At 43.6% G+C, this 23,573-nt stretch overlaps 1 protein-coding gene across 1 annotated transcript; it reads right to left on the reverse strand.

The window, feature by feature from the left end:
• Positions 1–2,526: 2,526 nt before the first annotated feature.
• Positions 2,527–16,680, reverse strand: sall3a (spalt-like transcription factor 3a). Its single transcript, XM_056602126.1, is given in 6 exon segments — positions 2,527–3,034; positions 3,232–3,569; positions 3,728–5,335; positions 5,338–6,550; positions 6,552–6,877; positions 16,182–16,680. Coding segments are annotated over 6 exon segments (4,002 nt in total). The 5' UTR covers positions 16,267–16,680; the 3' UTR covers positions 2,527–2,602.
• Between the last annotated feature and the right edge of the window lie 6,893 nt (positions 16,681–23,573).

A 23,573-nucleotide genomic window follows, 5' to 3' on the forward strand; every position in this document is an offset into this window, starting at 1 on the left:
CGCGCTGGTGCAACTGAGTTGGATGTCATAAAAAGTACCTCCATACATGGTCAAGGAACGGGCTTAAGGGAGATTCCGAGGATAAATGATATCCAACTGTGTGTACATTTGTTGTACAGAAATGTCTATGAAAGCATGAAACTCTGGAAAAAATAAAATTAATTTATTTTTAAATTACGATGTTATTAATAAGTAAGTTCATCGTTCTAAATTACCCTGAATTACTAAATAAATTAAGATTATATATATATATATATATGTGTGTGTGTGTGTGTGTGTGTGTGTGTGTGTGTGTGTGTGTGGTGTGTGTGTGTGTGTGTGTGTGTGTGTGGTGTGTGTGTGTGTGTGTGTGGTGTGTGTGTGTGTGTGTGTTGTGTGTGTGTGTGTGTGTGTGTGTGTGTGTGGTTGTTCTATGAGACCACGAGTGAACCCAGACACAATAGTATCACATAGTTACAAACTGCCACAGAATTACTGGAATGCAACTTAGATATGATGTGAAAATAACCACTTATCCAAAAATTATCATTGCAGACATATTGGCAGAGTACGTCCCAAGACTTATTGTTGTCAGGACAAACACAGTCCCTATCTCATACGTATTATGATGGTGCCACATGTTCTCGGTTAGGCCACTCAAACAAAGCAATCACTTTTACAAGTCATCAGGTCCACATTGTCAAATTGTTTGCTGGGTGTAGTTACAGTGGTTATTGTGTCCAAAATGTAATTTGCTCATGCATTACATAACATTAGACCATTGTAGGATGGGGGGTGTCTGTATTGCGACTTATGTGGTCACATTCAGGGGGCTAATATAAATTTATTTCTAGAGTAATGGATTTACCATTATCACCATCTCTGTAGCACAGTCCTGCATACACGCATACACTTCTACAGGCTCACACATGCAGTCTTGCGTTTCTGGAAAGCGAAGCCCATCTCTGGAACAGGTCAACGCCAGCCATTTGTCCCAAAAGGTCTTAACTCAATTGACAATTCACGTTATTTTCTAGAATATTGTATTTAAATTATATATTTGAAGAACCTTTTCTAAACAATGTTTTGTTAAGTTGAACCACCATTAAACATAATTATGTGTTTGTACATAACAGCCTCTTTTAAATTAATAAATTGAAATAATAACTAATAAAATTGATTTGTAAGAATTGTATGTGGCTGACTTGTAGCAAAAAAAAAAGCTATTCAACAAATGAACTACATATTGTTCACTTCACCAAATGAACAATACAACAGATATTACAAAATGTATATGGTATATTTATTTGACTATTCTCTGGAAAATTATTTTGATGATGCTGTACTTATATCTAATATGTAATACAAATATGCGAAGAACAATGCACAGAAGGACACGACTAAACATGGGTGACCTGTTGTCTTTTTTTATTTACGAACGCTTTGATTGTTGGGTTTGCACTCTGGGTGGTACAGATGCAACAACAGACAACCAATTTTGCAAATTGTAGGAGTGGTATGCTGGAAACATTTTTTTTTTTTAACAGCACGTGATAGATAGCTCAGTCAAAAGGTTAACGGTAACTCACAGACAAAACGTCTCGTTTTAAAAAGTGCATTCACAAACATGACAAATACTCCCAACTCATGATGTCTATTTTTATGTGATACAAAATATGCATACCTGTTCTTAGATTTGTCTGTATTTCTATACATAGATATTTCTCCAAAGGATATTTTTCTTCTCTTTTTACAAAGGTTAAAAGCAGGGTTGTGTTCATAGCAGCTTTAGATATCTCTCCCCTTTTACCGTGTACCATGTCTCACATAGTCTCTCTAAAGATATCACAAAAAAAATAATCAACCTTTTTATCTGTTGAATGACAGGTCATCTTTATTGAAGGAGATATTCATAAGCGAAGCCTGCATTTTAGAAAAAAATGGATCAATAAAATGCCTGGGTCATTAAATATATTTTGTATACCCGCTTTTTGTCAATATTATAAATACTAAAGACACAGGACAATATTATAAGACAATGCTGGGAGACTAAATGTAAAGATTAAAATAGTTCAAACCTTTTTTTGTTCAAGTTTTCTAGTTTGTGAGAAAAAATTACCAGGCGAACACAGAAACAGTTCATTTCAGTCCTTTCTTCAATTTATCCCTAGCCCTTATTTAAAAAGGAGCAATCGTGTAGCGCTTTCCAAACAGGACTTTAGCATGTAGTCCTTATGCCAAGCTCTCACCCCGCCTGCTTAAGTCCTGTTCAAATATGATGCTTTCTGATCACAAATGAGACAGTATACAGTTTTTTTCTTCCTAAAAGCAGTCAAACATACTGATAGAAACCAATGAATACCATGCAAATCTTGCAAGACGACAGACTCTCAAACAAGAGACAAAGTATTTTTCATATGGGCGAAATATCAAGGAGGTGAATGAGGGAAAGGCAAAGACCTCTAATGAATACTAAATACTATATTTCCAAAATCAAACAAAGAAATTACTTCAGCTGTACATAATATAGTACGTATGAGTTCAAACTGTATTAGCAGTTTCTTTTTTTCTTTTTACTTTCAGACTTTTTCAAAGCCTACCTTGTAATAACACTGGCAAGTCTTTAATTGATTCCGATTTCTTTGTTCTCCTCCATGAACCTGGAGAAAGGTCGGGTGGATCCCAACTCAAGTCCAGCCTTCTCCATGCCTGTCATCGGAGGGCTACGGTCAGCATGCACCCGGTCCATCCCTCCAGACATCGACCCGAGGGAAGGCATTCCAGTTCCCCCTAGGCTAATGGGAAGCTGGGTGATGCCCCCATTCTGGATCACTGAGATCTCATTGTTTTTCATGGCCAGGCCATTGGTGATGGCGGCCGCATATTGGTTCCAGAAGCCTGGGTCGACGTTCATGGCCCGAGCAGCCAGGTCCTTCTGAAACATCTCACTGAACTTCATGGCATCGCCACCCAGCAGTGCCATGGGATTCTCCACGGACAGGCGTCGACCTCTGCGGGCGGGGGCATTGTTCCACATATGTGTCCCCATGTGAACCTGAGGGAAACACCATCAAATATTAAGAACATATGCAAATATCTATTGTAATGCTGGCTTGTCTGTAAATGTTACATGTATTCTGTGGATGAAGTAAGATAGAAACTATGTATGGTGAATGTGAGGAAGGACACTTTCCAATTTCTGCACAATTTTAAAAGGTTTAGTGACATGCATTCCACTGTAGCCGAACCTACCTTTAGATTGCCTTTTGTGGTGAAAGCCCTTCCACATATCGAACAGCCAAACGGCTTCTCGCCCGTGTGTGTGCGCTCATGGATCTGCAGGGCACTGGCTGAAGAGAAGTTCTTCCCGCATGAGTGGCAGTTGTGCTGCTTAGGTGTGCGCCGCGGAGGTGGTGGGGCGAGCATTGGCGTGATGCTGGGGCTCATGGTTGTTTGGGGTGCCACGGCTGGAACTTGGATGCCCAGGGGCAGGTGGGGGCTGTCCGTCAGCGACATCGTCTTACCATGTCCGTTCATTTCCATTTTGATCATGTTAGACGCTGTGCTTGCCAGATTTGGAGGATTGAGGCCTGAGGAAAGATGAGAGTCTCATTAGTTGATATATATATATATATATTTGATCACCTCATCATTTGAATGATGAGGTTAACAAATATGTCAATATTTACATTCATTCACAAATAATGGGAAGTGTTAGATTCCCCAGAGGTAACTGTTTTGTACATACCTCTGTCTCTACTGAGGAACAGCATGTTGAAGTGGCTCTCATCCTTGATGAAATGCCTGCCAGGTTGAGTGGCAGTCAGGTCCAGAGCCCCTGTGCCTTCAGAGGCAGGGAGCGGAGAGGGAGTCTCCGATTTCTCAGACTTAACTGTTGCCACTGGGATATGGATCTCCTGCCCTTCTTCGGCTGTTGAGGCACCACCGCCATTGTTAATGTGAAGTGTCATGGGGGACTTTGGATGGAGACTCTCTGAATGGCTGTGAGCTGGCGACAGGTGCTGCAAAGAGTCAGAGGACTCCGATAGGGCTGGACTCCCCAAGCTCTGACCGTCAATAGCTCCTACTCCAGAAAAGTTGTCATGAGAGAAGAAATCCCCCTCCCCTGCAAAGCCATTGCCATTCTGTGAAAGCTTGTGACTGAACGAGTGGCTCATGTTAGCAGTGGAATCAATCATCTTCATCTGGTTTTCCAAAGCTGCAATGCTTGAGATGACAGAGGTGGGCGGTGAGCAGCCAGGGGAATATGGTTTGGAACTGTCGATGTCTACTCCCCCCAGGTCATCTTCATCATCCATTGCCTGCTCCATCTCATCCAGAAGGTCATCATCATAACTGCTCATTGCGTCCAAGCTCCTCTCATCAAAGGAAAGGTCTGTGTCCATCTCCTGTAGGCTTTCGGGCAGTGGAGTGTTGGGAATCTGCCCGCCCATATGCATACGGATGTGCTGCTGAAGCACAACAGCATTGGTGAACTTCTTCTGGCATATTGGGCAGGAGTGCTGGACACGAAGTGGAGGTTTGGACCTGTGGACACCAAAGTGTGTTTTCAGGTTCCCTTTTGTGGTAAACGCCCTCCCGCATATCTTGCACTTGAAGGGCCTCTCGCCAGTGTGGATCCGGTAATGCATCTTCAGTGCACTCTGACAGCTCAGGACACGATGGCAGATCACACATTGATTTGGGTCTGTCATTTTCTTGTCAATGTTTTCAACCAATTGCTGCAATTTTGAGGTCTCTGATGTTTGCATAGAATCTAGGAGGCCTCCAAAGGGAAACTTGGCCTTGAACTGATCTGAGAGCATGGGAAGGACTGGGTGGGACACAGGATTAGGATTTGAGATTGGTTCAGGTACCTGACCACTGCTAGACAAGGTGGTAGAGCTGACATTTGTGGAAAGGTTTACTTGAGTCACGGTGGTATTCGTGTAGGTGTTCTCCCCAGGTCTTGAGCAAGTTGGGGGAAGGTGAATACCCTCAGGCTTCAGGAGAGGAGGAGGATCGCTCCCTAGGCTTGGTTTTGGGGAGGGTGACAAAGTGGTCATGCCAGAGTCAGTGAGGATATTCGGTGAGAGAGATGCACACTCACTTGAGGGTGGAGAAGTTCTTTGAGGTGATCTATTGAGTGGGGTGAGGCTTGGAGACTCACCAAAACCTCCCATCATGCTTGGCAAAGTGGAAGGAAGCTGAAGCCCAACTGAGGTAGGGATGGTGGGCAGGACTGGTTTGCTATCTAGCCATGTGGTAACAGGCTTCTCTGGCGGCAGAGACATGCCATAGGGAATGCCTGAGCTAGTGGGTACATTGTCCAGGTACTCTGGCACAGGGTATGGTTCATCTGAATGTGGGGATATTTCTCTTTGTGCCTCTGAAAGTGGACTTTGAGGTTGCCTTTGGTAGAAAAGCGGTTGCCACATATGTTACACTTGAAGGGCCTCTCACCAGTATGCGAGCGCAAGTGGATCTGCAGGGCACTGTCACTACCAAACACCTTGGCACAGAATCGACACTTATGCTTGAAGAATGGGTCCTCGGAGCTTGGTTTTGTGTCGAACACAGACACGTTGGGGGGTTTTCCCTTGCGATGCTTCATCAGAGCAGAGAGTGGGTCCAGAGCATTGGCCGTTGCTGCTATGCTGGCAAGCGGGTTGGGGAAGATCACACTGCTGGAAGAGCTGTGAGATATCAGTGGTAGGTTGGAGGCTGAGCTTAGCAGACTGCTGTGGCTCAGCGATGGAGGTGTGGTGGTGTTTCTGGGGAGGGCTGAGCTGCTGCTACTGATTCCACTGCCACTTGCGGTCAAACTACTACCATTGTTGATGTTATTCGAGCCGGAGGATGAGATGGATGGCAGCAGAGATGAAAGAACACTGCCATTGGTTGGTGGGAAGGCCGAATTGTTTGAGGAAGTGCTGGGCACTGAAGAGTTGAGAGAGTTGAGAGACGGCTGGCTCTGCGGTGTGTTTGACAGCGGCACATCCATTGCTGAGGTCAGAGAGGACGGGCCTGGACCACCGAGAGAAGCTGGCAATCTCATTGGTAGCTGATGGACCGGAGGAGTGATGAAGCTGTGAATCTGAAGCTGGCTTGGTATCGACGGACCACCGACAGAGGGAGCGCTTTGGGCCCCAGTATTGGTACTGTGGTGTGTGTGATGGTTGAGAGCCGGCTGGGAGGATGACGGTCTGTTCATCAGCGCCACCTGATTACGTATTTGCTCTATCAGCTGCAGCTGGTGGATCTGCTGCTGCTGGAGGGCCATCAGCTGGTCCAGGATCATGGGAATGGCCATGGTGGAGACGCCACTGCCCACTGCAGCCTTCACGCTCTGCGAGAACTGAGCCACGGCCACCCGAGTGCCGTGCAGCGTCTCCAGGGTGACGTTGGTGCTAGGCATAGCATAGCCGGTGGCAGGGGAGGGGGATGCGTCACTGAGCAGAGGTAGGCAGCCTTCAGGCTCAGGGGACATGTCTTGCTCTTCAGGATCCAAGATTTTCTCAGGAGACAGCTCCACTTCCATGGCGTCGTCCTCCTTCTCCAGGGCGCCGACCCCCCTCGAAGCCCGTCAACTCTGGGACCTCATCGATGTCTCCGGCCGTGCTGTGGTTGCCCTCTCCGGGCTCGTCGCTGTCCGCTTGTTCGCTGGAGCAGCTGGGTTCAGGGGAGGGCTCGACAGGGTACTCCTGGGGAGGATCGGGCGTGCCCTCATTCTCATTTACAATGAGCACCAGCGGGTTCTTGGTGCAGCTCTTCAAATGTTCACAGAAGTCGGACCACTTGAAGAACTCAGCGCAGCACTTCTCACACACATGGGTCTCCTCGCTGCCACTGCGGCTCTCGTTTCCACTGTCAGCGTCGTCCAGCACCTCTCCATGGGCTGCGGAGTGACAGAGGTCAGGGAGGAGAGGGAGGGGGTTGGGTTCAGGGGGGGAGGGAAGAGAAAAGAATCATGAATAATCAACCGTGTGCACACATATTTTGTAGTGCAGTCCAGCAAAGGTTTAACCTCTGTTTTTTCTTTCTTTTAACATAAACAAAATCAATATTTCTTTTCCTTTTTTCACAAGCTGAACAAATTGCCCTAGTTCACCAATTCTCAAGACCCAGTTTTGCGCATTGCCTCCTTCTCCATAGAGCCAGCTAATAATTTTCTTTGTGCAATCCATCAAATTATGAGGGCCTATCAATTGTGGATACTGGGCTTAATGAAATTCCATAGAAGCTATTGATTTCCAATATTTCATACAATTCACAGCCGCCTCATCTGTTGAGTACAAATCAGGTCTTTGATGGCCCCATTAGGATTCCCCTCTGCTATCAAGCCCAGTCATTTCCACCTGAATTTCAAACGTGTTAGTCTCTGCACTTAGTATTAGTAACATTATATTAAAGCGCAGTATCCAAGAAAGAGAGAAAAAAATAATTCCCCTCCAACCCACCACAACCACACACACACCTTTTATTTTACAGTTTATAAAACCTTAGTTTAATGATTTCATAATATAATTCAAAGTCTATCTGACATCAATGTGATGAGCAAAAGGTATATACACAAAATATATACATTGCGCTAGATTTTACAAAGATCTCTCTCTCTCTCTCTCTCTCTCTCTCTCTCTCTCTCTCTCTCTCTCTCTCTCTCTCTCTCTCTCTCTCTCTCTCTCTCTCTCTCTCTCTCTCTCTCTCTCTCTCATTCTCTCTTTCTCTCTCTCTCCCTATATATTGGTCTCCCCACTCCCACATATCCTGTCTGGCTGTCTCATGCTCTCTGAAATAAGACTTAACAAATTACATGCTATGCTATGGCAGCTATGTTTCTGATTAGTTACACATGTATAATCACGGCCGTAGGAAGCCACTTCCTCTTCCAGAGACTACCATAGAGGGCAAAAGAAAAGCCAGAGTGTGCCCCGTCTGCCCCGATCATGGACCTTGTTTGCACCTGATCAAAACCATGAAAGAAATTCCCTATTTTGTATATTTATTTGGATATGTGCAAAGCCATCGCATGGCATATTTTGCTTGTGTGTGTGTGTCTGGATGTGCTGTAGGGTTGGCTTTCGAGTGTGTGTGTGTGTGTGTGTGTGTGTGTGTGTGTGTGTGTGTGTGTGTGTGTGTGTGTGTGTGTGTGTGTGTGTGTGTGTGTGTGGGTGTGTGTGTGTGTGTGTGTGTGTGTGTGTGTGTGTGTGTGTGTGTGTTTGTGTGTGTGTGTGTGTGTGTGTGTGTGTGTGAGAGTGTGTGTGTGTGTGTATGTGTGTGTGTGTGTGTGTATGTGTGTGTTTCTGTGTTTGTTGAGATGTCAGTATAAAACGAAAAGCTAATGAAATAAGATTCCATCATAATTTTTCACATGGTAACTCTTGGTTGACCGAAATATGCTTGCTGTAAGCTTAAATTCAAGTTATTAATGTTATGAAGACTAAAGTCCTGTACGAAAAACACCAAACTGTGCCGCTAGTCTAAATTTCCTTTCCAATAATTAACACAGGGCCACTGTCCGCTTTGGAAATGTGAAGTCATTGCAAAGCATGAATCTTAAATATATAGATTTAAATAAATTCTGTAACTCAGTATACAATATCAAAGACCAATTACACTTCTGTAATAATTGTATGCAACTTGAACTATTTTACGAAGATAAAACACAAGCAGAGGGATGGATGCCTTGAGTTCCCTACGCGGAGCATCCAAGGCATCCTGCCCTACAGCGAGTCCGTCAGTGGGCCCGTATTTGGGGTTATACAACTAGGGTCCTGTGTCTCAATCAATTAATAATTACCAGCCTGGCAAAAGGCAGACGAAGGGGCAGCTGCACGCCATCAGTCCTCACATCTGCAGGGACGCAGGGAGAGGGGGCAGGGAGGGCCTGAACACGTAATCTAATTGCATTTGTTGAATTATTAAGATCAAGAAATGGGTTTGATTTGTATTTGTGTTGGGGAATTTCATGACTTTTTATAAAGCAATTTCTTTTTTTTCTTTGTTTCTGTCCCCTTCTCGTATCTTTTTAAACAAGGAAGGAATTTAAGCAGGGTAGTAAAATATTTCCATCAATTATTTCTACTTTTTTAAAAATATTTGTATAAATCTAAAAAGAATCCAACTCATACATCCTTAAACAAAACCCAATAAATAACCGGCAGAGTAATGGGACCATGACGGCAGGCCGGGAAATGTCCTTTAACCGGGCAGTGGACAGCGGAGCTCATTTCCATAATTGAGGGTTGAAAGGTCAACACAAATGAGTAGGCATTGAGTTGAGCTGATTAGTTATTAGAATGGTATTACTGTCAATCTCTTTTATTCAGTTGCACAATTACAAGTGGGGTCCTTTGTATGCCTATGACCTCGCGGACGCATGCGCGATAGAATGTGCACATGTAACACAAAACACAATCAAACATGCCTGCTCGCTTAAACACATATGCGTCTCTGTTTGACACATTGGGGTTTATACAATCATGGATGTTATATAATATTGATATATATTCTAGTATTTTGTAAAGCTCCTTTAGATTTAGAATTTACTGTTTGAGATTTTGTTTTTTTATTAAGCTATTGAAAATATATTGCTTCATACATTTTAAAAGAGGATATAAAAATAATAATCTGAATTATAATATACAATTGTACGCTAAAATATTACGACATTATTCTGAAATTATTTTGGGAATTACAAGATACAAAACAGTTTACAGATTCTGTATTTATTTATAAGGGCACTTATTAATGTTATTACTTCAGTATTAAAATCTATTAAATTACTTTAAAATAATCACACATAGATAAATATTGTTGGTCAGGTCCTTAAAATGGATCACGAATGTCTCATTATATGGAGTCGACATTTTGTGGCTGTGTCTTTCTGTGCGAGAAAAAAGCGAGAAAAAGATAGGGAGAAAGGGTGAGGTGCGTGTGTGTGTGTGTGTGTGTGTGTGTGTGTGTGTGTGTGTGTGTGTGTGTGTGTGTGTGTGTGTGTGTGTGTGTGTGTGTGTGTGTGTGTGTGTGTGTGTGTGTGTGTGTGTGTGTGTCTGTGTGTGTGTGTCTGTGTGTCTGTGTGTGTGTAAGGGTATTGATTCTCCAATGGCACAGGAAAGGAAGGCATGTGAAACTCCAATCCGTTTTTCATTTCTTTAAGTCTCTTCTTTTACTCAGATGCAAATACGCAGCTCAACATTGTCAATAGGGCGATTGTGGACTTTGAATGTGCGTATCAGCTATCACGCTTAACAATCTCTGGCATGCTAACTGAAACCGTTAATCTTACATATTATATCACACAAGGCATTCATGCTTTCCACTGGGAAAGGCACAGAACCATGCGTTGAATTGAAAAGAAAGAGCAATTATGAACGCACAACTCGAAAACAATTTCCAGATACACTTGAGAGGATAAAAACACGCAATCACATGCATACACACACACACACACCCACACACCCATGCAATCACATGCATACAGACAAACACACACACGTAATCACTTGGGTACGCACAAAAACACACACATACATGAATGCATGCACCCATACAGAAACGCACACAAACACACACGCATACACACACACACATTAACACACACACATTAACACACACACATTAACACACACACACACACACACACACACACACACACACACACACACACACACACACACACACACACACACACACACACACATTCACACACACACACACACACACACACACACACACACACACACACACACACACACACACACACACACACACACACACACATACACACACACACACACACACACACACACACACACACACACACACACACACACACACACACACAGAGACACACACACAGTAAGGTGGAGCGGTGGAGGAAGTCAGGTACTAAGGTTACTAATGACTGCGTTAACAACGCTGATAACAAGAGATGTAAATCATACAGCAAAAGAAGACAGCATGTTTCTCATCAAACAGCGGGTATGTCAATTAAGTGAGGTGTGCAAAGTATTTGTTTTCTCCAAAGCTGTTCAGAGATAATGCGAATTGAATTAGCACCAATCCTGGCATGCTAAAAATGTCATAAGAAAGCAGACGGAGTGTCAGGAACGTTGATTGTTCCTGGCCCAGCCAACTCTATGGGTTCTGTTAGACCTGCAAGCCTGACGCCAGGACCCTTAACAAGGACTGCTATAGGTCCGCGCCCAGCTGTACGAGAGGAGGGGTAGGGTGGAGGGCAAATAAGAGACCCCGCTTGGTTCAACAAAGTACAATTACATCGGTCGAGTTTTCCTTCATCGCTGAGATTTTGCATTATTTACCAGCTTTGGTCAGGGCTAGCATGTCAATATCTTGAGGAGAACATCTTTGTTTCGGCTGATGTTTTGTTTTCCTCTCAGGAGCGTCCCCTTATCTTCTATGCTAAGCTCTGTAGCCCCCGCTAGAGAGCTTACAGCTGGGTGCAAGCCTCTTCCTCCTCCTCCTTCTCCTCCTTCTCTCCTCCAGGCATCTGACCACGGAGCCACACGCTCTCATCACACCTGCAGGCCCCGACGAGACAGATTCTCACGAGCTACGCAGAGCCCCTCCTCCCCGTCCCACCGTCCTAGCAGACACTCAGCCCCCGACGCAGAGCATGGTACAGTCATATCTCTGCGCTAACAGAGGGGTCTTTGTGGCGAGTTCCTCGCAGATGTGTTGCAGCCAAAACATTAATGATTTGTTTGTATACGCAGCACCACAGCGATACAGTATTCAGTGACGCCACCCTGTCCTGGAGGACCGTGGAGATGCTGTCTTTGTCTCTCCAGTCATCGCATTTGCTTTATGTTTTACTTTTGAAATCAAATGGAAGGCCCAGAAACAAGCAGAACGTAACTGCATATGACTTGAAACTACAAATACATCAACAACAAGAAAGTATGATTTTGAGGCAAGCAAGTTAGCCAAAAAACGGTTTATCCTTGATAGGTTTTTCCACGGTGAAAAAAAGGATTATCTTATGTTCAAGGGAATGCTTCTCTTGCGATTTGATATTAGCTTTTTTTTCTACTCTGTGATTTTTCTCTCACGTTATCTCGCCTGGATGTGTGTTGTGAATTCTGGGTAGCAATTAAGAGCCAGATTTGAATGTTTGGGGATATCTTGAGTATGCCTGTATGGGTGGTCCAGAGACCTCCACTATTGGTGCTGCTGGGGGGATTAAAATAAAAGGCAAACAAAGCCTCGCTGGAAGAGGACTAGGGAACCTCCGTGTTGTCCCTGTTAGCTACAACCTGCTTACAATATGTCTCTCCGCTACTCCTCAACGGTCGATACATGTCCGCCTCAGAGTGGGTTTCTGAATGTGCTTCTACAAACTGTTTAGGAAATAGGCTTTAATATGGAGATGTTGGAGAAAATATGAATGACTGTTGTTCATTTAACAAAATTCCCCTTTATGTTTCTTTTTAATGACATACAAACGTCTGTGTGTGTGTGTGTGTGTGTGTGGTGTGTGTGTGTGTGTGTGTGTGTGTGTGTGTGTGTGTGTGTGTGTGTGTGTGTGTGTGTGTGTGTGTGTGTGTGTGTGTGTGTGTGTGTGTGTGTGTGCGTGCGTGAGTGTGTGTGTGTGTGTATAGTGAGTGTGTGCATGTGCATGTGTATTTGATAGAGAAAGGGTGTGTGTGCGTGCAAGCACTGAATGTGTGTACCGCAGGACAGCTTGCAAATCCTGTGCATGCAAAGTCTGCGTCCATCTTCCCACCAGCAGTGTCGGCCCCCAACCCCCCCCCCCCCAACACACACACACTTCCCCTCCCTGAGGACCAAGGAGCTCAGAATGACTAAAGAGAGAGAGGAGAGAGAGAGAGAGAGAGAGAGATGAGAGGATGAGAGAGAGAGAGAGAGAGAGAGGAGGAGAGAGAGAGAGAGAGAGAGAGAGACAGAGAGAGAGACAGAGAGAGAGAGAGACAGAGACAGAGAGAGAGGGACAGAGAGAGAGAGAGAGAGAGAGAGAGAGAGAGAGAGAGAGAGAGAGAGAGAGAGAGAGAGAGAGAGAGAGAGAGAGAGAGAGACACACACACACAGAGAGAAAGAGAAAGAAGCAAGTGCCAAAAAGATGAAAAGCCTGTCACTGTTAACACTTTCCAGGGCACGGGTGCTCTATGCGCGACAAGGTCAACGCCACAGATGTTCCAATTGTACAATGAGCCTGACACAGAGAGGAGGGCCTGGACCCGGTCGGGGCAGGCGAAGGTTAAGACAGCGAGGGGTGTAATCGCGCTCCTTTAAGCCTGCCACCCTCTGGGAGAGTGTCCGGGAGCTCCGCGGGGGTCAGGAGAGAAGGGGGAGAAGAGGGTGGTTGGTGGGTGATGGTTTGTTTGCGGTTGTTGCGGTGGGAGGGGGGGGGGGGGGGGGTGCAGGAGGGGTGGGTTTGTGACAGATGTGTGCTCATTGACACCTCATGCTATTTTGTCTTTTCATGGGAGGCGGCGCGGAAAACAAGGGTCCTAATTTGTCTCACTGGACGACAACAGAGTGTATAGGAACAAAAAATATATCGGAAAAAAAAGAACCTAACCGGAAAAGTAGTACATTTTAGAAAAAATATTACAATAGGTAAATAATACAAGAAAAACTTGAATTATAATGTATCATAATATATACTTGTAATTTCTTCAAATAATCTGTTATTTTTTGTTAAAAAAATCAGTATTTTACCAAAATAAAGCTTTCATTCAAGCAGTTTATTACAAATCAGAATTTGTGACAGACACCTGTGCACACGTTAATTCTTGACTCTTGATCATTGCAAAAGGACGTGTATCAAACAATGATATCTTGTGCTACAAATATTTTCCCACTAAATTAATGAAAAGCATGTGCCATTGTATAAACTATGCCTGGATCATGTGGATCCCTAAAAAATATTATTTGCATTAGCAGGAGAAGGGCAAACTATTGCCGTCTCACAACGACAGTAGAAAACACAAAGCACTCTCATCATTTCCTATAGCAATTCATTGAGTTTGGCATTTTTTGAATATCTCCAAGGTAACTTTGAATGAAAGACAGTATTTATTTGAGTGGTCCGTATGGGCATACTGTTCTCTGCCAAAGGCTTTGGATTGTCTTGTTGCAGTGTCTCCCAAGACAACAAGAACACCAGTATATTCCTTAAAACAAAGATGGGCCAGGCTTCTACTTTACATTCCACATCAACTCAATTTCATTCAAATGTGAATGCATGTCGGCTGTTCTCACACTAATGCTTTTCAGCATTGTCATTTTTACGCAAGTGCATTGTGTGAAGTTAATGTATGTGTGTGTGTATGTGTGTGTGTCTGTATGTGTGTCTGTATGTGTGTTTGTGTGTATGCGCACATGCACACATGTGTGAATGTGAATGAGAGTGTGCATGTGTTTCTGCATGTTTACATTTGTTTATTAAACAGATAGCCCTCGAATTCATTCTCTCTTAATGTTGTGTATGCCATTAGAAAAGTACCGTCCCACAGTATAATAAATTACATAATGAGGTCTTCGATTAGACTTCCATTAAAATGTGTAGCATATGTCTTCAAACTGAATCAAATATGGGATTTCCCCTACAAAAACAGATAAGAGGATTTGGTCTGACAGAAACATCTGATTGTCGATAATATTAAAATACAAAATATAACGTAGCAAAACAAAGGCCTCAAACGTAATTCAGCACAGAACCTCGATGTTGTGCAGAGGCATTTAGTTCAGCATAAATCAAATAGAGCGATGCCTCATCCTCATCAGAGCGACCCCTTCTTATACAAACATTTCCTCATGTAAAGAGAACTGCTCCCTTGAGATTACATCATGCCTTTCAGTTCAAAAGAGATCCCACAAAAGGGCTTATGTGTGGTGGCCTAAAAGGGCCAAACTTGCATATCATGGCAGTGATTTGTTGAAAATGCACAGCGACTATAGGCACTCAATAAGAGTTTTGTAGGCCTAGAACGATACAATTCAAACTATTCATCCATTTAAAAACAAAACAACAATAGCTAATGTTAAATTAATAATATCACACTCAGTATTAAAAACATTCTGTCCTATCAGTGAGTTTTTTTTACTTTACTACAGATTATTTAAAAAATGGATAGCCTATAAGATACGTTGATTCTTAGTCTTAAAGTCCCATCCGCGTATATTATCTTTCTCTGCTTATATCGCAAAACAAAAGAAAGAATATGACGTAATGACCTAATATACCTAATATGCAACAAAAACGTAGGCATAAAGAAATGTATCAGATCTTTGCCCAAATTTAAAGACAGTGCACATGAATTGAGTTAGATTGCACGTTATTTTGGCTCGTGCAATCTAAGAAATATCGCAGAACGGAAAGAGTGAGGTGTGTACATCGGTGTAAAGAGAAACAATCTCAGGAGAAGAACGCAGTCCGAGGACCTTGCGTGCATTTATCTCCTTTTAGACCAAGAAAGGAGGTTATTGTCCGAGGCGTATTGCGGGCAATAGGCCCTATAATAAAGCCATTATAAAAATATAATTGTTGCTTACACAAAATATACATTTTCAGTTAATAAATTCGTAAACGTTTCCTCTAAAAATACTTATACACGCAGTGTTTGTGTGATATTATGGGCGCACGTTATTGGATGAAGGTGACAGACTGGTGGAAAAGGGTTCGGAAATGTTACCCAATGTATTATTTTAAATTAAATAATTGATTTAAAATGACTCTCAGACCTGACCAGAATTACTAATTACATCGTTATAATAAATGCAGTATAGGCCGGTTTTGTCTTAAATGACCTTAAGTTAATTTAAGTCCAGGTGCATATCGCATCAGCAAGTCATGTCTATTAAGTCGAAGCTCTGCGGTGAGTTAAGTTGATCGCGTTGAAAATTATTTTCAATTTGTTTATAAGTTAGAAAAGCATACACGAAAACTCGAAGCAAAAAAAAACAGAGTTAACCAAATACACCCCCATGTCACAACACACTGCCATCGCAAAGTCCATACCCTAAAACGCAACTATTTATCCCACTCAAACCAAGGTGTTCTCCCCATCCCAACTGTCCGACCAGCGGACACACTTTAAGCTGCCCCGCACCAGATGAAAGTAAAAAACCAAAACGTGCCTTTAACTAACTTATTACACATCGCATCACCAAAACACAAAGTCAACTATTTGTTGTGGATAAAAAACAACACTCACCATTCTCAGAGAGGACTCCTCCGAGTGCGGGGTCCTCCTCGTCAGACTTGAGGTGCTGCGGCTTGGCTTGCTTGCGACGGGACATGCTGCTGTTGCTGCGCGGCGAGATGTCGCTGCTTTTTGCAGATACATCAGCTGCTGCTGCGAGCGAGTGGGTGAAAAAAATGTTCGCAAATAGTCTGGTAGTAAAAAAAAAAAAATGACGGAAATTAGCTGGTGTTGCTGTTGCCGTGTGGATTGCGCATGTCGCTATATAATTATGATAGTGAATAATGCATCGCGATGAATGGTACCATGTGAGCGAGAGCAGATTGGCCAGAGTCCAGCAAACTCTACATTGGATATGGTAATGAGGGACGGACTAAGCAATTAGGTGCTTCACTCTCACGTCTGAAAGGAGAGGATCTGCCTCTTTTCTCATACCGTCCACCTCCTGCTCCTCCAACACACCGAACTCGCTTGTTACGCCCAGCACTCAGGGAGGGGGAGTGTGGGTGTGTGTGTGTGTGTGTGTGTGTGTGTGTGTGTGTGTGTGTGTGTGTGTGTGTGTGTGTGTGTGTGTGTGTGTGTGTGTGTGTGTGTGTGTGTGTGTGTGTGTGTGTGTGTGTGTGTGTGTGTGTGTGTGTGTGTGTGTGTGTGTGTGTGTGTGGGGGGGGGGGGGGTTTCAACGCGGAAGGTCAGCTTTTTGTGTGTTTTTTTTCTCTCTTCTCGCGGTGATGGGCGCTCCACGGACTACGAGGTCTCACCGTCGCTCCTCTCCCCGCTCCTCTCCTTGTCGCTGTAGGCTGTGTGCTCCTTGACTCCCCGACGTGTAGGCTATGTGTTCTCCATCGGCCTGGGCTCCTTTTAAAAATAGATATTTAGTTAATGTCTCTTGCTCTCAGTGTCTCACACTTCTCCTATCTTCATTAGGCTACATTACTTTTTTGTGTGTCCCAAAGTATTTTTCTTCGAATGGATTGTAAAAAAAAAAAAAAGAAAAAAAAAAGGGGTCAAGTAAAAAACGATTACAATTTAAAGTTCTTTCGGTATGGACACTCGGAGATGAAGTGATAGGCGACTCGAGCGGATCGGACGAGTAAAGTTGTCTCTGAGTGTTGCTCCTCCGCCGGGTCCAGAGTAGCGCAGCGTCCCCTCGCAGCGGCTCCACGGCGCGTCTTCCAAGACGCGGAGTCTCCACCGAACATCTCCGCTACGGCGCGCGGAAAAAAAAGTTGATTTGATCGAGTCGAGTCAAAAGGTCCCAATGCCGATTTTGCTTCAGTTGTTTCGGTATGATAACTTGTGGGTGAGTGTGTGTGTGTGTGTGTGGGGGGGGGTGGTAAAAGTTATTCCCTTCCCGAGCCTGTTCAGCTCGCCTGTAGGCGAGACAGGGCGCTGATCGGGGCGCTTTCCCCGTAGTAGCCTTTTGCACACTTCGCAGATTAATCTAAAAAGAGACGCTCTTCGTTCTGATCTGACCCGCGTGCGAAGACGTCTTCCGTTCAAAGCGTGTTAAAGTTCACGTATGACAAAATGCTGACCCGCCATCATATTCTAGGAGTCTCGGTCCTCCATCGCCAGAGCAATTGTTAGGGGAGGTTGCCCTCGCTGTGGCTCTGGGTGTGTGTGTGTGTGTGTGTGTGTGTGTGTGTGTGTGTGTGTGTGTGTGTGTGTGTGTGTGTGTGTGTGTGTGTGTGTGTGTGTGTGTGTGTGTGTGTGTGTGTGTGTGTGTGTGTGTGTGTGTGTGTGTGTGTGTGTGTGTGTGTGTGTGTGTGTGTGTGTGTGTTGGGGGGGGGGAGCTAAAGCCCTCCACCATAGGTTCAGCCCATTGCTTTCAGCGACCACTAGGATGTAGCACACCGTTTCTGTTGAAGGGATAGGATTTGAACGCACCGCTTTGACCTGATCATTTCAACCCAGTAATATCTCACTCATAACTATGAGGGCCTGCAGCGTAGTAGTCCTCCTTCCACTGTGAGGACCCCCCAAAAAGTTAAAAGCGGTTTCTTTTTTTGGCACGTTGTGAAGCCTATTGGGTCTGTCTTGGATATTATTCACATTGTACGCACCTTGGTGAACATGTGATTCGTATATTTTGCGTCGGTTGAAAATGACGGATATGATTAATAAAATAATAGGATAATTAATGACAAATAATTCCGTAAACATTTGAGCCACCGTGACTCATTAAATGTCTCATGGAAATCTTTGTAGCATATTATGGTCGGATAGGCCTATACGTATGTACCCCGATGGGAGCTCATGCTTGTTTTGTACTTTTTTGATATTTAATAAACATTGTATAATCTTACCACTGCTTGTTTGTGTGGTCTGCTTGCAGTGGATGTGTGTCTAGGAAACGGTGTGTGAAGCCAACTCGTTATTGCATTTGTGTGTCGTAGTCCTATATTTCCAAAATGTTGTCACATTTATCGTTATAAGTTCTATGTTGGGGTCATGTGAAAACACGTCATGCGGAAATCCTACAAACCAAATAAAGACATTAATTGATCAACTCATTTAAATATATTGTTTTCTCGTGCGTTGCATGTACAGATTAAATTCACCGTGTGTGTGTCCTTCCGTGCGTGTGCGTGTTAGCCCCCCTCTCTCTCTTTCTCTCTCTCTCTCTCTCTCTCTCTCTCTCTCTCTCTCTCTCTCTCTCTCTCTCTCTCTCTCTCCCTCTCTCTCTCTGATTTTTTTTACCTGGTGCCTCTGCAAAACTTGTCCGCGTGGTCATTCGTACTATGGTGTTTGTGTGTGTGTGTGTGTGTGTGTGTGTGTGTGTGTGTGTGTGTGTGTGTGTGTGTGTGTGTGTGTGTGTGTGTGTGTGTGTGTGTCGTGTGTCGTGTGTCGTGTGTCGTGTGTTGTGTGCGTGCGTGCGTGCGTGTGTGTGTGCGTGTGTGCGTGTGTGTGTGTGAGTGTGTGTGTGTTTTGCGGAGAGTGAGGGGGAAGGGGGTATCTATTCCCTAGTGTCTAACAATATGCGAAACAGATCGCTTGACACCAAGGTCGTCTTATAGCCAAACTTTTTTAGTTTTTTGCTGCTCGTGTTTCCACGATCGCCTCATCCGAAGTTATGTGTAAAAGCTTTTATTATCTGGTATTAATAGATGCAGCCCCAGGAAGACAAAATCAGCTGTATTGATAATTGCAAGGAGTATACCCCAGCTACTGTATCGATCGGCGTGTCCTCCACTCCCCCTGCTACACAGAGATAAGAGACAGACTCTTTAGAGCAATATAATTTATTTTGACCTATCTGCCTGCTACAGACTTATGATGAATAGCCGCAGAGGCTCAAGCCCTTTATCAAGAAAGTTACCCCTTGATATAATATTGATTCTTTATAACTAGCTCGCCACACAAAAATCAAACTGTCCAGTTGGCCATCATCATCATCAATATCATCACAAAGGCGATGGGATGAAGACCCTCACGCGTCCTAAAAGAGAGCTTTTCGCAATGTCTTCTGTAATCTTTATTTTGCTCATGATGAAAGGAGTGGAAAGAAGAAAACATGTCGTTTAATCCTGCGGGCCCACACGCGCGCGCACTGACGTGGAAGCGCGCGCATGCGTGCATGTGCGCGTATGATCAGCTGTGGATAGGTTTAAAACCCCTGTTACATTTCTGCTTTCCACTGTCAATATACAATTAAGCCTTTTTAGCCTATAAGCTGTTTATCAGAACTTGATGATTTAAACGTGTGTTTTAATTTGGGCCTATTATTAATAATTTGTACATGAATTTTATAGATAATATATATTTATTTTTTAATCATTTTCTTAATAGTGAGAAGCTATTGTTAGAAAAATAAACATATATTTGTCTTAGAACAGTTTTTTGTTTGTCTTTAACTTGGCCGTGGTGTGTGTTTTGGCTGGGGGGGGGGGGGGGGGGTGTAGTGGTTTGGACGCGGGAATGCGAGACAGCCCTGGCGGAAGAGGAGGGAGGGGAAGAACAAGTAACGTGTAATCAAACTACAATTTTATCCATTTCAACCCCTGGATCACTGTCGCAACAAGGTAGGACCAGGACTCCTTCCGCCTGCTCAGATCTATCAGATCTAGGGTAGGCTACAACGTCCGCTCCCGACACTCGCATGTTCGCATGTCTGCGTGAGAGACCGAGCGTGTGTCCGTGTGTGTGTGGTGTGTGTGTGTGTGTGGTGTGTGTGTGTGGTGTGTGGGTGTGTTGTGTGTGTTGTGTGTTCGTGCGCGTGTGTGTATGTGCGTGTGTGTGTTGTGTGTGTGTGTGTGTGTGTGTGTGTGTGTGTGTGGTGTGTGCGTGCGTGTGTGTGTTGTGCGTGTGTGTGTGTGTGTGTTGTGTGTGTGTGTGTGTGTGTGTGTGTGTGTGGGTGTGTGTGTGTGTGTGTGGTGTGTGTGTGTGTGTGTGTGTTCAGCGAGGCAGGGAGTCTCAACGGGACGCAGAAGAAGAGGTAAATGACGTTGTCAAGTTTTAACAACATGTAACAATTAATGTATAGCTATATATATATATATATATATATATAGATGATTCAATAATTATTAGAACAGCCTTGATGTGCGCGGCACTTAAAGAAGCATCATAATTTTGACTTTGCGACGCAGTAACTGGTGTTCCGTTTTCAGCTTATGTTGACACCTAGGCTAAAGCATCATCTGTCGTCATTTCTCTTCCACCAATCAACGACGAGACTTTGCACTTTAACGCACTTTCAATATTATGGTGACGTTATGCAGCTATTCGTTTGCGTTGTTCTTCGGCAGATGTCAATTTGTGAAAGGGAAAAAGCCTAATTGTATATGATCCATACAGAATGTTTTTTTTTTAGCTTTATTTGAACTACAAATCTGTCAACAGTAGGAGCGTAGAAAAACAATTTTAATGATTCTAGCATACTGGCAACATTTTCCTGAAGAGGTAAATAGGGTGATCATGTGATTTAAGTGGACTTTTTGTGACACAACTAGTAAATGATATCCGAGTGATCGGCTAATTGGATTCACACTGAGATGGTAGCGCAACACAAATATTTAGTTACCTGTTTCCAAGGAGTCAAGCTCAGTTAAAATATATTAGATAGCTTGTACCTGAGATGATTCAAATTTGATCTGGACTGGGGCAATCTAACCTAATTGAAATGAATTGAATCAACCAATTTATTCGGCTACTGTAATTCAATTAGTAACTGTGGCTTGATGGGACGTTGGGTTCGCACTCTGGAGGAGATGACAAAAACCTTTGCTCATTGCTCCCTGTACATCACTGTGTGCCAAATTCATTCTGAAAGGCAGAGTGCCAGATTCTAATGACACGTTTGACAGAGCCGTGTTTTGACAGTACTGCTCACAACAACGAGCAGGCATATATGAGTTGAACGGTGACATACGGCGACATCAGAAGAAAGATATTCATGGTTAAAAAGAGTGTCAGATCAGAGTGACCATGATGGTGACAGGGTGTGGGGGCGCCACATTTCCCTGCACGCACAAACTGTGCGTCCTTTTTTCCTTTGCTTTTACCTTTGTGTTTAAAGTTGCAACCGTGAATGCACATAAGCATGCATGTGTGTGTGTGCAAATAGGTCTCTTATTTCATTGCTTGAAATGACTTCCTAAATAGGGCGATTATGGGGATAAGTGCAGAGGAGAAGGGGACGAGGTGTTAGGCCTCGGCCTAATGTCATTTCCAAGAACAATTTGCAAGAAACAGGGCTAAAGCCCTGCTGATGACTCTTAATCTGGTTGGAATGCCAGCATTGACCTTGCACAGATATTAGCTTAACAACAAGAAATGCTGTGTGTGTGTGTGTGTGTGTGTGTGTGTGTGTGTGTGTGTGTGTGTGTGTGTGTGTGTGTGTGTGTGTGTGTGTGTGTGTGTGTGTGTGTGTGTGTGTGTGTGTGTGTGTGTGTGTGTGTGTCTGTGTGCGTGCAAGTGTACAGGCGCATGTTCTGTGTTTTGTTTATCTAATTTTGATATTTGCCTTTTGCGATGCGTGCCATGAAGTTACCATGTATTAAACCTGCCATTTTGAGTTAATTCCTGTGGACGTTCGTGTGAGAGTATAATTGCGTTGTGGTGGTTGGTTTTTCTGCTGGTTTAACGTTAACATCAAGAAGCAATCAGCGTGAATAGAGGCGGTCACAATGGCCTTCAAGATTATTGAAGAAAAAAAGAGGAAAGACGCATGGAGTGACATACAGACAGACAATCAGACAGACAGAGACAGAGAAAGGTTGTACCTAGGTCTGAAAGCTCTGAGGCCATTGGGCAGAGAGGAACATGGGGCCAGTGATATGTGTGCCACATTGTCTGTTCAATAGAGACCTCTGAATATTTAAACAGCATCAGTTACCTAACACTGTCATTGTTTTGGCACCGTTTGCCTAGCTTAATCCTGGTAAGTGCATATCCGAACAGCATTTATTTTTACTGACAGTGTCATAGGTGTGTATAAAATACAGTAGAACTAGGAACATTAATAGGCTGAAGTTATGTATCTCATTTTATGTGCATTTTTATTCGAAGCCACTGGAAGTATTGGGATACTTAACTGCACTATTATAACCATTGTTGTGTATGAGTTTTTTGATAGTATGCTCATGAGTTTGTTAGGGATTGTATTTGTGTGTGTGTGTGTGTGTGTGTGTGTGTGTGTGTGTGTGTGTGTGTGTGTGTGTGTGTGTGTGTGTGTGTGTGGTGTGTGTGTGTGTGTGTGTGTGTGTGTGTGTCTGCGTGTGTGCGTGTGTGCGTGTGTGTGTGTGTGTGTGTGCATGCACGTGTCTAAGGGGGAGCGATAAAGGAGGATTTTATAGAGAATAAATACACTACACGCTATAAATCTAAAGGTGGAACGTGTCTTTTAGGACCTCTATTCTAGCGTGAGCTTTTCCCCTTATGTCACCTTATCTATATTTATCTGATTGTCTTTAATGCTAGCCATGCAGTTAAAGCCAAACCTTGACTGGCCACTACGTTTTTTAAACTCACCTTTACTCATCTTTAAACCTTTTTTTTATTGTTCAATATGTTACTGCTGTTCAATTAAATCTCGAATAGGGGTTAGATCCAATCCTTTATAAAGAAAAGTGGACATTTTTTTGATGTGTTTTTAATTTTCCTAAACAGCGACGAGCAAATGTTACGTGATTGTTGTCACTGTGTATTTCCTTCCACACAGCTGGGTAAATCCCTTTACACCAAAGCATAGATATGTTTCCGCATGTGTGTGTTCGAATGCTTGTGTGTGTGTGTGTGTGTGGTCATCAAATGCAATTAGACATGAGATTCAGAGATACTATATTTTGTGCGTTCATTTAAAATTCTCTGCAAATATATTGGTAAGTTGACAAAACCAAGGTAGAAAACCGTATGGATGGGGAGCTATCTTACTGGTGAAGGATATATTAACTTGTTGGATTG

Source organism: Gadus chalcogrammus, chromosome 11 (genome assembly GCF_026213295.1).
Source record: "Gadus chalcogrammus isolate NIFS_2021 chromosome 11, NIFS_Gcha_1.0, whole genome shotgun sequence".
Classification (NCBI taxonomy): Eukaryota; Metazoa; Chordata; class Actinopteri; order Gadiformes; family Gadidae; genus Gadus; species Gadus chalcogrammus.